The sequence below is a fragment of the Poecile atricapillus genome, chromosome Z (assembly GCF_030490865.1).
Source record: "Poecile atricapillus isolate bPoeAtr1 chromosome Z, bPoeAtr1.hap1, whole genome shotgun sequence".
Lineage (NCBI taxonomy): Eukaryota > Metazoa > Chordata > Aves > Passeriformes > Paridae > Poecile > Poecile atricapillus.
Window position 1 is genome coordinate 118,032,995 of NC_081289.1, and position 15,960 is coordinate 118,048,954.

The following is a 15,960-nucleotide window of genomic DNA, read 5'->3' on the forward strand; positions in this document are numbered from 1 at the left end:
AGGAAAACGTTTCAGCCACCAGACAGGAGAGCCTGTGTTGATCTGTCAGTTCCAATACTGCGGTGTTGTGGCACATGGTATGAAACCAGATGGTAGCAAAGCTAAGCAACTGGGATCCCTGTCACAGAATTTGGGCAATGACAAGTGGATTGGGAAGAGGACAGAAAGTCTCAACCTCTGCAGGTGATTTCTGTCAAATGGGAGGGAACAATATTCTTTCAAGGAAGACCTGATACACAAAAGCATGAACAAAAAAAACACTTCACGAAGATAGCGCCCAAAAGCAGTAAGGTACAGAAAGCTCACATAGCTTTATGTTCCCTCCCTCTGCCAGTCTGAAAACAGCTAAGAACTGGGACAAAACAAACTTGGAAGATAGATCATCCATGTTGCACTGCTTGTTTCTTTTTTTGGTTTGTTTTTTTGTTGTTGTTGTTTTGTTTGTTTTTCCTGGACTGCTGAGCTCACCTGTGTTTGGCACTGTTCCCCTGGCTTGGCTTGGTCCCATGTGGGTGACTCCATCACCAGTGCAGCTAGGCTTGGCTCAGCTGGGGTTTGGAGTCTGCTTCCACTGTGCCAGGGCCAGGGTGTTCACTCCAGTGAGCTCAAAGGAACAGAGAAGGGACCAGTGGTGATGGAGTAGTGCTGAGTCCACTGGGCTGATCCTGACACCTTCTCAGCTAGGGATAGCCAAGATGGCACACTTCCCCTTCTTTCGGATCTTTGGCTTTTCCTGCTGAAACCATATCCCATTGATACGTGTGTGGTACACAGTAAACCATGTCATCACACCCACCCAGCACTAAAAACTCCATCACCCTTCTCTGTAACCAGGACACTGTGAAATATCTGCTGCAACCCAACAGACCAAGCAGGTAAATGCCTGTGGTTTGATGGTGGATGATGATAAAAAGAAAAATATGGGAGAGGTCTGGAAGATTGATTACATTACCCAAACCTGCCAAGGCAAGCACGACATGCTTACAAATAGTGCAAATATTGGATGGCTGGAGAGGTGCCCTGTGCTTCATGCCACCACCTGGAACACCATCGTGCGTCTTCAAAGGAAGTCCTGTTGGGACATGAGAGAAATGAGCTGGACAATGGGACTCATTTCAAAAATAGCCTCATAGACATCTGGGCCAGAGAGCACGGTATTGAGTGGGTGCCCTCCCCAAACAGAACCTACATATACTGTGGAAGAGGATAGTCCCTGTGGTCCATATGGGGAATGTGTTAGGGAAAACTGTCTGGATTAGTCCTGCCTCAATCAAAGACAAACTCATCTGTGGGACTGGTTTTGCTCAAGGACAGAGGTACACTTGGTGTAACTTCCTGTACTTGGTTGTTTACTTCCTGTAAAGTTAAGCAAAGTCATATGGAAAGATAACAAAGTAATGCAAATCAACACATTAGAATTTCTAACAAATTTAAGAAATGTAAGATGGTGTGAGGCACCTCTGTTTTACAAACTTGCAACTCTTTAAATAGCAAGAACAAAAGGAAGTGCTTCTTGATCCCAAATTAATTTTCTTAGTGAAAACCTTCATTAAAAAAGAGATTAAAAGCCGTCAGTCTTATTGTTAAGGTAACACCTAATATACACCTTTACTTTAGTACATCTAAGCCTCTTCCAAAGGATAAATACTTTATATGGCTATTCTAGGAAGGTCAGAAAGTTGTATGCACTGTGTTCTACCTCATCAAACAGAACAGCTGCCTTAAGCAGCAATTTAAACACCAGTAACAAATTTTAATGTACAAAAGAAAATGCTGGCAGGCATGTGTCATTCATTGTATTCACTTATTTTATTTTCACTATCCAAATGCAAAAGAAACACACAGTTAAGTTTCAGGTATGGATACAGAGTTTTCTAAAAATATCCGTTTCATGTTCTCTTCAATAAACCATGTGTTCAAACGTTTACATTTTAATCATAAGTAGCAGGCATCTTTTCCTCCCTGCTCCCTGCCACCAAGGGACTTTTTCTACTTTAATATAAAGTACTGTAAACCTCTTATTGAAAAAGAAAAATTCATAACAAACCTTCTTAGTCAAACACCTTTTCAGAATTGTTGTCTGGCATGGCACAGCATTTCATAGTTTATTTTGGTATAGTAATTATTGAAATTTTTTCAGCCAGGTTAGGTGTCTGTGAATATTTCAGACTTAAGGCAGACAATACACAGTTTAGAAATATATTAGCACATATTTGTCACTGTATGGCATTTTCAGTAGACATCAGCTTTTCATAATTCATTGTGGATTTCACATTTCAGAAAGCTTCTCTCATGCTGAACATCATCCTTCTTCCTTCAGTCTTGTTCTTCTGCACCTCTACTTTTGCTCTCAGAACTCTAACCTCTAGGTGTTTGTGATCCTACATTCCTGAAAAGCTTGCTTTCTTTACACAAGAATTAAATTTCTTCATACTTAATACAGTAACATCTTTTTCCATACATTTCAAGGCAGCTGGTCAACATCTCAACTAAATGCAACAATTAAAAATTTAATTTTGGGGGAAAAATATAATTCACAGTTGTAGTCATCAACACATTTAGTAACAATTATCTCAACTATGGAAGCTTTTAATCAGTACTAGAACTTGACAAGAACACGGGTTTCCTTTCTTGAAAATTCATTTCTCCTCTGGCTTACTACATGACTGTTGCAAGTTTGTGGAATACTGTGCGGAATATATTTAAAAACTAACTTTGAAGCTTAACATATTTATACTGATAGACGACAAAAATACTACACAACACAATATTTGATTGCAGATATTCTATAAGATACATTGTGCACTTATTAAATTTTTTTTTCACTTCAAATATAAGTGCAAAGCAGGAGTTAATATTTTAATTCTACACTGTAGTATCAGTCATGTATACATAAACCAGCACTTTTTCTACCACCAAAATCAAACAGCATTTTGGGTAGCATAATGATTACACTAAAGTATGACAAATGCAATTCCAGCTGAAGACAGTTTCTAAAACAAAGTACTTAGTCTATTAATACAAAAGCCATGTAAAAATATGACATTATTAATGTGACTGTAGATATGAGATATTTCAAAGTACAAAATACAGTGTTTCTTGGTGGTTTTTTTTGGTGGTGTTATTTTTGCTTTTTTGTTTTGTTTTTTTTTAAAGGTTACACAATTGGCAGTAGCAAATTCAGCAAAATCACTACATTTACATCCTCAACAGCTTTTTGAGAAAGCCACTGGGTCTGCTCTGGGACCTAAATAGACACTGCAGGTGACTATACATCCCCGGAGTCCAAAGCACTACCTGGTCCTATCCTCCCAGCTAAGAACATTCACCCCAAATGATCAAGCTCTCCACACAGGCCTCTGGCTGTTAAAAAAGGCTGTCTCTCACCAACAGCAAACAATTACACTGCAGTGTAAAGATATGGCTTTCTCTAAAAATGATAAAGTATTAAACTAAAAAAAAAAAAAAACAACCCCAAAAAACAGCTCCACAAGACACTTAAAAATCATTCTTGAGTTCACCACTACATTTATGCAATCAAATAGACTACATAATTAGTCATACTGTAGTAGAACAAGAAAAAAGACCTTTAATTCACTTGAAATATTAGCATACTGGAAGATTTCTTCATTGCATTACACAAACTTCCCTGAGATTTTTACATAAATTATGTTTAGTCTACTATGTATTTGAAACCAGTGAGCTACTGAGTGTCATACACTGCAAATTTTTTGTACTTCCTGCATATGTTATCCAGCTAAAATGCTGTCTTGATGCTTTAAAGCTTTATCTCCTTTGTTACAAAAAGACACATACACATAACTGAGACTACAAATGCAACATTTTTTGCACAAAATTTCAAATCCTCAAAGCAATGTATAGAAATTGAGAAAACATGTTAAGTTGAACAAAGCACTTCAAAGTTCTTTGCAGCTTAAAAACTGACTGTGAAATTAGTTTGAAAAATCATCTATGCAAATGCTTGGTTGCAAGAATGTTAACAGAAATAGTTTTAAATGCAATGGACAGCGAGAAGGCTGATGCTTCTCTCCCTATTTAGCACTCTCTCGTACTATAAAATTGTAATTTTGTAGGAGTGATTGTGGGAGAGAAACATCATAGTGGTACAAAATACTGCTATACTGGCACTATGTTACACTAAGTAAGGATTTTTAAATTTTTTTTTTTAGTTACTTTAAAAGCTGAGGTTCTTCAACTCAACTTCAACATAAGATGGATGTAGTTAACCACAAATATTAAGGAGGCTCCATGATGAAAGTAACCTCTGTTTCACTTACTCACTGTCACAAGTTTTAAAAATGAACACTTCATTGTAAATATAAATCTGGATGTCAGGTCAGTTTGCCAAGCTGTATATCCCCTTAACTGAACTTCTCTCAGCAGAAGTCCAAGAAGAACAAGCATTTCACTTTGCAAATAATAATGCTTAAGTAAAAACAAACAAACAAACAAGATTATTTGAACTAAGAAACACCAAACCCTGCAATCATACTGCTTTGAGATATGAGATTATCCCCAAGTTTTATGCCTCCAGGCAAAACCGAAGCATTCTCTTGTCCAAAAATTTTGTTACTTATTTCAGAAGCTGAATTATACAGCATTCAGGTAGCTCTGATCTCCTTCCAGTTCTCAGTAACTGGAATCATGTCCTTGCCCTTCGCTGAGCACAGAGAAATTGCACTTGTAAGTCCTCCTTGCAAATAGTTTCATGTTGGGTATTACCACAGAAAGAAATACACTTGGGCCACTTCAATACAGAACAGGCTTGATGTGATTGTGACTGGCCATATCAGATACTGAGCTGTAAGTATTCTTTTTCTGTGCTGAAAGGAAGATATTAAGATGATCATCTTAATGGCAAAGTGAGGAATTGTGAAAGTGAGGGCATTTTCTAGATTTTTAATCCTGCTTCGAAAGTTCCAATTCATGAATACACTTATGACTGCATGAAAACTACAAAGATGGAAAGAAAAAAAGAGCAGCAATTAAAAGCAGTATGTTTAGCTTTTCCTTGTTTAAACTGAAGACACTGCCTTGTGTAAAATGAATTCACTTCTATGTGTTATCACTGTATCATCAATTCTATAAAGGCAATCTAATATTCGGCAAGGGAAGAGTAAGAAAAAAAGGATAACATTTTGCTTTTTAATTTTTAAATTAAAATTTTTGCATGAATTAGTAAATTTTCTGTCTCTCCCAATAGAGCACAATTTACTCCCTTTTCCTCAAAATACTTACAGTACATCACACAGCCCATTACATCTCTTTGGATATACTGCTGGCTGACAACTGATTCAGACAGGCACAGCAAACCACTTCTGTTTTGTTACATAGAGAAGCCAGTTCTGCATCAACAACGAAAAAATCATGAAACTGTATTAACAGACAAAAGTCTTTGTGCAACACACAAAACAGGGTGCCAAGTCACTACATATCAGTGCAAAAGCATTTCTAGAAGTCTTTTCTGGGCATCTCCATTTCAACACAGAAATACACTGTTTTTTTTAATCTCTTAGTTTCATCACATTTTAAGTCACCCTTTTTTTGTATTGCCAGGTAAGGCAAATAATGGTGTTGCTGAATCACCACCCAATTTAGAAAATAATTTCTTCCTCTATAGAGAATTTCAACATGTTCTCATACTAACAAATATATCCTGATAAAAAAACCCTAGCAGGATTCCTCAGTATGCAGATTGAGATAGGGTATTTGCCACACAGATTGTACTTCCAGCAAGACTAAGATGTGTGCACATGTACATATGTCAAATATACACAGCTGACCAAGTACATTTTGTTCTGCATTCCAACTCATCCTCTGAAGGAGAGACAGTTTTCTCATCCACCCATGTTTTCCCTTATATGATCCACTCGCTGAGCAAGATCCCGAAAGGTGGGGCGCTGGGCAACATTATTGTTCCAGCATTCTTTCATGATAGCATAAATCTGGAGAAGAAAAGAAAAAAAGAAAATTAGTAGTAGGTAAACAAATACCATACATATTTACTTTAAACTGGACTAAAGAACATCCAGCTTAACTTTATGCTTCCAAACAACAGCTGCAAAAGTGTGTGCTTAAGCTCTTGCTATACTCATCAGTTTATCTGCTTGATTCCAGTGACAGCAAGAATCTAGGATAGGTGGCTCTGCAAAAACTCTTATTATAAAAGACAAGTTTTTTTAAAGTTATCACGAAAATTCACTCAGCTGTTTTATGAAACTTTTGTGAGACTTAAGTTATTTTGCTAAGGTTTTATATTTTTTTTCTTGCTCTTTCTTTTCTAAAAGTTCAAAAGGCTTTAACATGACAAACACCAGTATGACCAGAAATCAGATTTACAGAGACAGTAATTCTAAATAAGGCTTCTCCTGAAAACTTAACATATACTTCTCCACATTTGTGTATTAAATTCTTAATTATTCTTCATATATAATCAGAAATAAGCAAAAAAAATAGTTACTGTGCAAACTGACGCAACTTTGAAAGCTATTTCCCCTACAATAGTTACGTGGCAATAGTTTTCTTATTGCCTGAAGATGCACCTGATAATACCTGGTCTCATATGACTTGCCCAGCTCTTCCTTCACCTGTGCCCTTCTCATTAATTCAATGCAGATTATTACCAATTTTTCATACTTTGAACAGTTTTTCACATGTTGCTTAAGAACAATCTGTACAGCTACCAGGAAAAAAAGTAGAAATTGTTCCTTATCTTTCAGCAAATGTGAAACACCTGCACTGACCAAGCTGCTTTGGAACCAAGTTTCAAGCAGCTTGTAAGCTGCAAGATAAGCTGCTGTAAACTACAGGTACCTGGAAGATTTATCATCTGTGATGACTGGCCTTTCAGGATCAAAAGGGAATGAGTTCAGTTTCTGACACAGAGACATTTCCACCCTGCTTTCATATCTGGAGAAATGTCAGACACTGAAACCTTTGGGTTAGTTAAAATACTGCTTCAGTAAAACCAATTATGTATTATCTAATATACATGACATTTAGGTTATCTATAAAAAGCCAAACCTTTGCAATTCAACAGTTGCTGTTCTGGTACACAAAATGCAAGAAAGGTTCTTCAAAGACTTCTCTTTCCATTCTCTATACATTTTTTCTTCCCCCGTGGCTTCCTGCCTCACTTGTACCATTCTTTCTCTCCTCTATTAGGCCACTTGACCCTGATGTTTTCTCTTCCGCCAGTTTTGAATGGATTATTTCTTGACTTATTGTCAAGTGTGCTTGACTTTAAGGGAATGCAACTAATCTGAGCTGGAAGTAACATATGTAAAAAACAAGAACAACTCATAATTATTTTAATTAGTTTTTTTCATTAGTGATTCATCTACACGGCCCAACCAGGTCAGTTTGACTGAACATGGCTTTGTGTACCCTGCTCTGAATAACAGAATACTACAAGGCTTAGGAGTGGTATGAAAGCATTTTTTAAAGCATCTGGTATATAAGTAAAGCCAAAAGAACACTGAATAGTGTTCATGATGTAATAAGCATCTCTGTGTAATTGGTGTACTCTGAGGACAGCTTTAACGCAATACTTTAGTATCTACAATGAACATGAATACAAATCTGAAGACCCTGAATATAGAAAATCTGATTCATATACTTCACTGTGCCTACAGTCTGCAAGTTGAAAATGCTTGACAATGAACAAGATACATGATAAACATGAGCCATCTACACTTGAGAAGGGAACAGTAACAGAAAAGACAATAACCAAGACAAGAAGCTCTTTAAATCTTGGAATTAAATGTGAAAAACCTTAGGTAGATATTAAGTTGTTTTTTTTTTTTTTCTAAATATTACAGATTTCAAAAGAATCCAAGGTTCACAGCTTTGAATGAGACTCTCTGCATGGGACTTTAATGGAACAAGTTCCATATACTAATCTTGGTGCCTTAATACATGTATCTTTTTGAAATAGAAGTGTGAGTGCCCAGCAGTCTGTCATAATAGTCACACTTCATATATTCAGGAAGCCTACAGTCTGGGCTCCTGAGGCAGTACAAGATAAAGAATCAGAAAAAACAAAGATTATAATTCATCATGAAACTGATAAAATATCAGCACAGCCATGCGAATGCACTCGAATAAATACTGTAGTGGTCCAAGCAGAATAAAATACAAGTTTTGCTTTTACAGGTACCCACCCTAACTGAGCACCCTTCACACTATAGTAATATTTTTACACAGTACTTCACCTCATCAGGGCATCCATCTGGTCTTGGCAGTCTTCCATTATTCTTCAAAAGCTCTATCAAATGAAATACAATCATCTGCCCTTGTTTATCATTGCCAATCATGCGCATGAATTCCTGAAAAAAAAGACCAACTGTAATATATAATCTTTAGAAGAAAAAAAAGATGCTGCAATATTCTTATCAGGAATATTGATTATCAAGCAAGAATTCTTTATGAGAATAATGTGAGTAAATTGAATAGTACATAATGATGAAATTATCAATTACACATTCAGAGAATATATCAATAATTAAAAATGGAAAAACTATATAGAATAGAATAAAATGGAATGATACATACACAATTTAAAGCACTAAGTGAAAAATATTTTAAAATCTTGATCATCAACTAATGACTTGGCTGTCCTGGATAAAGAGAAGGCTGAGGTTTTCAATTACTTCTATGACTAGTCCTCAAGGGCAAGTTGTCCAGGCATACTGCCCAAGTTGAGAAAGGCAGATGGAGGGACCGAGAGAAGGAAGACACTAAGCCCACTGTAGGAGAGGGTCATGCTCACAAGCATCTAAGGAACTTGAATGTTCAGAAGTCTGTAGGACCTGATGAAATTTATTCAAGGGTTCTGGAGCTGACAGATGGAAGTTGTTAGGGTGAAGTTTGCGATGACTGGAAAAAGGGAAAGAACCCTGATTTTTGAAAAGGGGTTAAGTGGAAGACACAATGAACTACAAGCTAGTCAGTCTTACCTGTGCCAAGCAAGATCATGGAGGAAACTCTCCAGCACAGCATGCTAAGGCATATGGAAAACAAAGTGACTGGAAACTGACAACATGGCTTTACTTAGGACACAAATTTTTGCCTGAGAAATCCCGTGTTCTTCTATGATGGAGCTATCAAGACTTACGCAAAGTTTGACAATCCCATGTTACATCCTTGTCTATAAATGGGAGAGACATGGGTGTGAGGGATGGATGACTCATATTGCAGCATCCTTTTTTCATGGATAAAAAACTGTCTGGAAGGCTCAGATCTGTGGTCAGTGGCTCACTGTCCAGGGGAAGAGCAGTGATGGGGGTGTCCCTCAGGGGTTGGTACCAGGGCCAAAACTGTTCAACACCTTTGTAGGGGACGTGGACAGTGGGACTGAGTGCACCCTCAGCACTCTCACTGACCACAGCCTGTGTGGTGCAGCCGACACCCTGCAGGGAAGGGATGACATCCAGAGGGCCCTGGACAGGTTTGAGAGGTGGGCTCATGCAAACCTCATGACATTCAACAAGGAGAAGCACAAGTTTCTACCCCTGGGTCATGGCAATCCTGAACACACCTGTGGGTTGGGAGGGGAAATGACTAAAAGCAGCCCTGTGGAGAAGGACTTGGCAGTGATGGCTGATGAAAAGCTCAACATCAGTCAGCAATGTGCACTCACAGCCCAGAAAGCCAAACGTGTCCTGGGCTGCATCCAGAGCAGCGTGGGCAGCAGGGCCAGGGAGGGGATTCTGCCCCTCTGCTCTGCTCTGCTGACACCCCACCTGCAGGGCTGCATCAGCTCTGGGGTCCCAGCACAGGAGGAACGTGAACCTGTTGGAGCAGGCCCAGAGAAGGGCATGAGGTTGATAAGAGGGCTGGAGCACCTTCCTTATGAAGACAGACTGAGGAATTTGGGTTTTTTCTGCCTGGAGAAGAGAAGGTTGTGTGGAGACATCACAGCAACTTCCAGTATCTGAAGGGGCCTACAGGAAAGTTGGAGAGGGACTCTTCATAAGGAACTGCAGTGATAGGAAAAGGAGTAATGGATACAAAACGAAAGGGGAGAAACAAAGGCTGGAAATTAGGAAGAAATTCTTTACTGTGAGGTGTGAGACACTGGAGCAGGTTGCCCAGAGAAGCTGTGGCTGCCCCATCCCTGGGGGTGTTCAAGGCCAGGTTGGATGGGGACAGACCCAATGGTCTAGTGAGAGGTGCCCCCATGGCAGGGGATTTGCACTAGGTGATCTTTAAGGTCCCTTCCTTATATTCTATTCTATGCTTCTGTGATTAATTAGTTTTAAAAGGATGAAACTCACAGCTGATTCTAAAGACCTCTCTGAAACATTAAAATAATTTAATGCTTTGAAAAATGCTGAACAGAAAACAGATATTATCATGCTGATGTATAAAAAATGGCTAGCAGGACTAATCAGTAACTACACAGCAGAAAAATTAGTGTTATTAAAGCCAGCAAAAATGGCTTAGATAAACACTACTGTCCAAAAAAACCAAATAAGCAAAAACCAGATTAAAACCTCACTCAGAATACCAGACCACCGGAAGTAAATGAGGATGTGCCATTAACTGAAATAAATTTCTAAGCACAACTTAAAGGACATTTTTTTCTTCCAATGTTATAAAATTTCTTTAATGATCCCTAACATGAAAGTGTAAAACATCCACTGGTTGAATGTGCAAATGGCTAAGTTGTAAAACAATGTATAATTATAAAGAGTATGAGAATTAAATTGGTTAAATTTACCAAATTACCTTTTCTTGATACATATCAATAGGATCAATAGGATATCCAACCATAAAATGATGAATGCACATGGAGAATCAATTCATTGAAAGAATAGTCCTCCTGTTCCTCATAACTTACTCTATCACTTTTCATTTCATAATCTTCCTGACGAACTCTAGGCGTCTGCAACATTTACATTCTTAGGCTGGAAGAGCTGTCCTGAGTTCCTCCTTATTACCTCTGATAGCTCATTGTATGGAATTAGTAAGAGGTCCACTGAGGCCAGTGCAGCGTTATCCTCCAAGGGCGTTTTTGCCTATCACTACTATTCAACTCTTAAAATCACATTTGCCAGGACTGACACTCTAGTGAAGGGTGAGGTGAGCTCCAGTAAATACAGAAGCTTCAACTCTCCTCTGTTATGCCCATGGATACTGCTAGGTGAAAATAAAAGCATGTATCTTATTTTCAATTGGAGGATAATAGTATCTTTCTTCACCCACTGTAAGTTTGTCTTTAAAGACACCTGTCAATAGTCTGCAAAAAGGCACTATTTTCTTTCTTGAACTTCACTAACTTACTAACTTGGGTTCTGCAAATATAAAATTCCTTTAAAGTTCCTTATTTAAAATTTCTTCATCTATATGTATGTGTTTGGCTCAACCCTGAATTTGGAACATTAAAAATAAAGGTCCTGCAATAGAATGGTTGCATCTGAGATAACACTCCACAAAGGATGGGAAAGAAGTACCTATAGTAAGAGATTTTAAAATATTTTTCAATCAGAAGTTACAGAATGGATAAGATATGCACAGACTATGAAATAATTTTCAGATCTTCTTTCCCTCTTATGGCTTGATACCAGTACCTTTTAGTTACTGCTTCAGACTGGATGCTGTCTCACAAACACTAAGGTATCTCCAGAAAAGGATCAGTACACATCAACCTATTGAAGCACGCAAAAATCTAGAAAATTTAAATAAACAAATTCTCTGAGATTCATTAACAATATACTTACAGCTGGTGGGCTCTTGCTTTTGTCAATATAGGTGAAGAGCTCATACAAGACCACACCAAAGCTCCACACATCTGAGGCCACAGAAAATTTGCTTTCTGTCAGTGATTCTGGAGCATACCTACAACACACAGTACAAGGAAAATTTCTCTCTGCAACACATGTTATTTTGATTTTGCAAACATTTGCTTTAGTAAGACAGATTTCTTTTTCATTTATAAGTGTTCTTCATTCATTGATATTAGCATGTTCTCACTTCCTTTTGGTACCTTCAATTATAATTGAATAACAAATATAATAACTCCTTTAATACATTAGTTTTGAAAACCAAAGGCACCTTAAAGAAACTCAGTTTGTTCATAGTGATAACTATAATCAAGTTTGATTTTTTTTTCCCCAACAAGGTTGTAGATATATTTTTTATTTATAGTGCAAGTAAGCAATAATTTGATATGAACCTGGAAAGAAAGACAATTATACATTCCATCACTTTCAGAGAGCCTTGAACTGTGTTGTAGGCACTTCTGGAACTATACTGTACATCTCCAATAGCATCTACTAAGATGCCTTTTTGTATCATTTATTCTTTAAGTAAACAGTGCCTGAGTCAGAATTAAAATACAGACTAAAATTGCATGTATAGAATGGCATTTTCTCTTGGAGTGTATCCAACAGATCCCAGCTGGAAGACATGAAAGACCAGTGTTAGAGAACTAGAAGGCCTAAAAATTTGAAAGCATCCAGGCTAATGGGCTATTTTAGACTTCCTTTATTTCTGAATATGTTTTCTGTTGGTCACTATTTGCTTCAAATAAATATTTTTTTTTTGTTTTTGGGTATTTTTCTGTGTTTTTTTGTTTTTAAATATGTTCAAAAGTCCTAGATGCTACTCTGTAAAGTGAAATATCATGCATGTAACTTTCACATTGCTGGAAAACTGATGTGGAGCTTGCAAGTAAGAATTCCACAACATGTAAAATGAATTGGCTGAATGGCAAAACCTGAAAACTGCTATGATTTCACATACCAAAAGAAGACTTACCAAAATATAGGACTTTCACCAGGTTCTTTCACTTTGTAGTATTCTTTGTCTTGTGGCAAGACTTTTGTCAATCCAAAATCTCCAATTTTCACTCTGTTCTCATTCTCCACCAAGATATTTCTTGTTGCTAAATCCCGGTGAACATATCTTTTTGTACCCAGATACTCCATGCCCTAGGTGTAGAGGTTACAAACAGAACAGGACTTATTTTTACCACTACATAGCTGCACTTTCCCTAAGATGATGAATTAACCTCAAAGTTAAAAAACCAAACCAGGTTTGTCTTCTCTGAGGAGTAAATTTTTCCAGGTTCAGAGACTTCCCTTAACTGGAGAGACTGAGAACCTGTCAGAGCCAAGTATTTTTTGATTATGTTGCTGGGTAAACACTACTGCTCCTTTCTGTGCCCAAATACAGTTGGCTGGTGATATGCAGAAGGAAAAAAAATTGGGCTAAGTTATGCAATCCAGAGCACATGAGAAGCTTGTCCAACCTATTTATTTAATTTACATTTTTTTCTTAATTTTCTGCATCTGATTTCCAATGGTTTCCATGAAACTTTGTGTTATGATCCCTTGAATTTGACAATTATTCACTGTATTCCCAACATATATGTACCTTGTTTCTCTTTTGTATGGACCTTTATTCACCAAAACAGTTCTGCTTATTGTTATATTTCCACAGATTGCTGTAACAAAACACTGGTTTGAAGCCATGTTGTCTTTTGCTGCTGCGGGTCCCTTCTTACCAATGCACCTAATTACTTTCACAATGAAATTTGGAAGAGGCCAGTGTGTGTAGTGGCACTACTAAAACAAGAAGGTCTTGCTTACACAGCAATAAATGGAGGACTGAAAGTGATGCTGCAAAATGTCAAGAGATGCCCAACTCATTTGTGAAAGGAATCACAAAGCAAGTTGTCAGTTTCATAGTTTTATAAGAAAGCATATCACCCGTCCTTTTCCCAATGGGAAAGTTAAATTACACTACTAGTGTTGGTGATCTCAAAAGTTCTGAAAAGTAACATTATACTATACATGCCAAAAGGCTTATTTCTCTCTCCCTCTAATTTTTAAAATATTTCATTTTTAAATTTTTTTTTAATTTTTTTTTTTTTTTTAAATGTGAGAAACCTCAGACTTTGGCTATGAAGTACCATCTTTCTCTCAGATTCTAGTACCTCTCAGTACCATTGGGTGGCATTGCTGCTCTCTCACAGATCATTCTAAAACTGCTCAAAAATGCCCCATTCCTCATTGCCAGCTTATTCACTGCCATAAATGCCAAACCTAACTTCTTCAAGGTAAGGCTTCTGTGTTTCTGGTACAACTAGCCTAGGAAAATGCTACAAGCTTTTTCTTACTATGATGGTCTATTCTGAAAAAAGACCTAAAGTTTGATGACAGTAACTTTTCTGTTAGCCTGGAAAACACCTAAGACAGATCTTTCACTGAAATCATGCAAATTCTAAGTGGATATCATAATCCTGTGGCACTAGTCTAACAAGAGAGTTTAAATGTGACTTAAAATGTTTCCGTCTTTAAAACTGGGTTAACCAGCAAGGACACCTGAAACACTTTGAACATTAAGGGAAGCAAAACCCTTTTCCAATATAGTAGCAAGGAACCAAAACAAATTAAACAACCAAACACAGTCATCTTAACCTTCAGGTAATGGGTGTGCCTTCATTTCTGTCATACACTTCTGAGGAGTGCAGCAAGGCAGAGGTAGAAAGATTTTTGATCAAAACCTCCCAAGATTACAGACTGACAGAAATGTGCAGCAGAAGGAAGAGATGTGAGATACTGAAAGAGCAAACATTGCAAGAAAAGCAAAACCAGCTGAAAAGTGTAACATGATCAGCTAAATGAAGAAAAAGCATTCAGGTTCCCTTTTCACAATATCAGGTAATCACTATATTTATAATTGTTTTGGATTAACAGAATGCCACAGATTAGAGTGAAATCTTACAGCAATCGATACAACCTCTACTTCGCAGACCATATAGCAACAACTCTCCAGAGCAAGGCACATACACTGTAAGTCTTAGATCTTGCTTTCCTTAGAAGTGAAGAGATTTCTCTAAGAGCAAGTTCTATGCAGATTTCCCACATTTTCATTCTGTTCGTCCTTATGGTTTGCCATTATCAAAGCAGGATATTTTTGCACTTCAGTATCTCCAGAATGCATACAGCTCCCTTCCTCTTGGCTGGTGCTTGGTACTTAGGAAGCAATCACCTTATCTCCTATTTTGATTTCTCATCATCCTGAAGACCTATAATAGTTTGGAAGTTCTTTCATATATGTGTATGCACACACACACTAAAGTTCTTTTTTCTTCATAGTTTCTGAATTTCCCAAAGATTTCTATCATATTTGCGCAGCCACCAAGAGGCCAAAATCCACATTCCAGTCCTCCCGATGGATACCTCAGGACCAGGGTCCTGAGACACATTGCCAGTTTCACCAGGCTTTGAATGAAAGCCTGAAGACTTCTACATGCTTCACAGCTGCTTATGAGAGTGCACAAGGCCAGCACCTTGAGGTCACAGGCTGAGACGGACAGAGAATAAAACAGCTAAGTGTCTGCATCCTTTTCATGTTCAAAAATCCATGTTGCATCTTACTTCTAAGAAAGTCACCACCCTTATATATGGTGCTGAGTGTTAAGACTCCTTCTAGATCTCTGCTTGAGCAAAGATTGTTTATAGTGACTTGCCAGCATAACAACAGCAATTTTGTTGCAGAAGTAAGTACGAGATAATTTCTTATGCCTGTAACTGGAGAATAACTTGTTGTTTTGGAGACACAGATCAGAGAGCTCTTCAACCATCTGAAGTGGTTTCAAACCTCTCTCTCTGCAAAAAGACTGACACTTGCCATAGACTTGCTAACATTTTTTGTTTTCCCACATTCCACAGGCCCAAGGAGCTTCTCCTGAAGACTACCCACATTGCTGTAGGTGAGATAAGCTGTTAAGGGTGCAGCATTCCTAGTACATGCAAGAGGTTCAGCAGCTAAAAGGTTAGTTCAGTATCAGGGAACCAGCAAGCTCTTTCCATCATGAGAAAGTCTGAATGTCAGGAGAAGATTTTGGCTCTGGCAGAGACTCTCTCTTGATTCTTGTCGGACCCCTTCTGTTGATATTGCAGAAGCTAAGTCTTAGGATCTTAATAC

General features: G+C 37.7%; 1 protein-coding gene across 28 annotated transcripts in view; it reads right to left on the reverse strand.

Annotated features, from left to right (window-relative positions):
- Positions 1-1,787: 1,787 nt before the first annotated feature.
- JAK2 (Janus kinase 2) overlaps positions 1,788-15,960 on the reverse strand; it is an 85,428-nt gene continuing 71,255 nt past the window's right edge. For 20 of the 28 annotated variants that reach the window (XM_058826963.1, XM_058826971.1, XM_058826962.1 and 17 more), the window contains 4 exons: positions 12,784-12,956; positions 11,745-11,862; positions 8,235-8,348; positions 1,788-5,966 (listed from right to left, as the gene is read on the reverse strand). In XM_058826963.1, the coding sequence (XP_058682946.1) occupies positions 5,859-5,966; positions 8,235-8,348; positions 11,745-11,862; positions 12,784-12,956 (513 nt within the window). In that variant the 3' untranslated portion in view covers positions 1,788-5,858. Of the gene's footprint in view, positions 5,967-8,234; positions 8,349-11,744; positions 11,863-12,783; positions 12,957-14,769; positions 15,337-15,960 lie in introns of those variants that run through there. The other 8 variants (XR_009276155.1, XR_009276154.1, XR_009276153.1 and 5 more) reach the window with 8 other exon arrangements.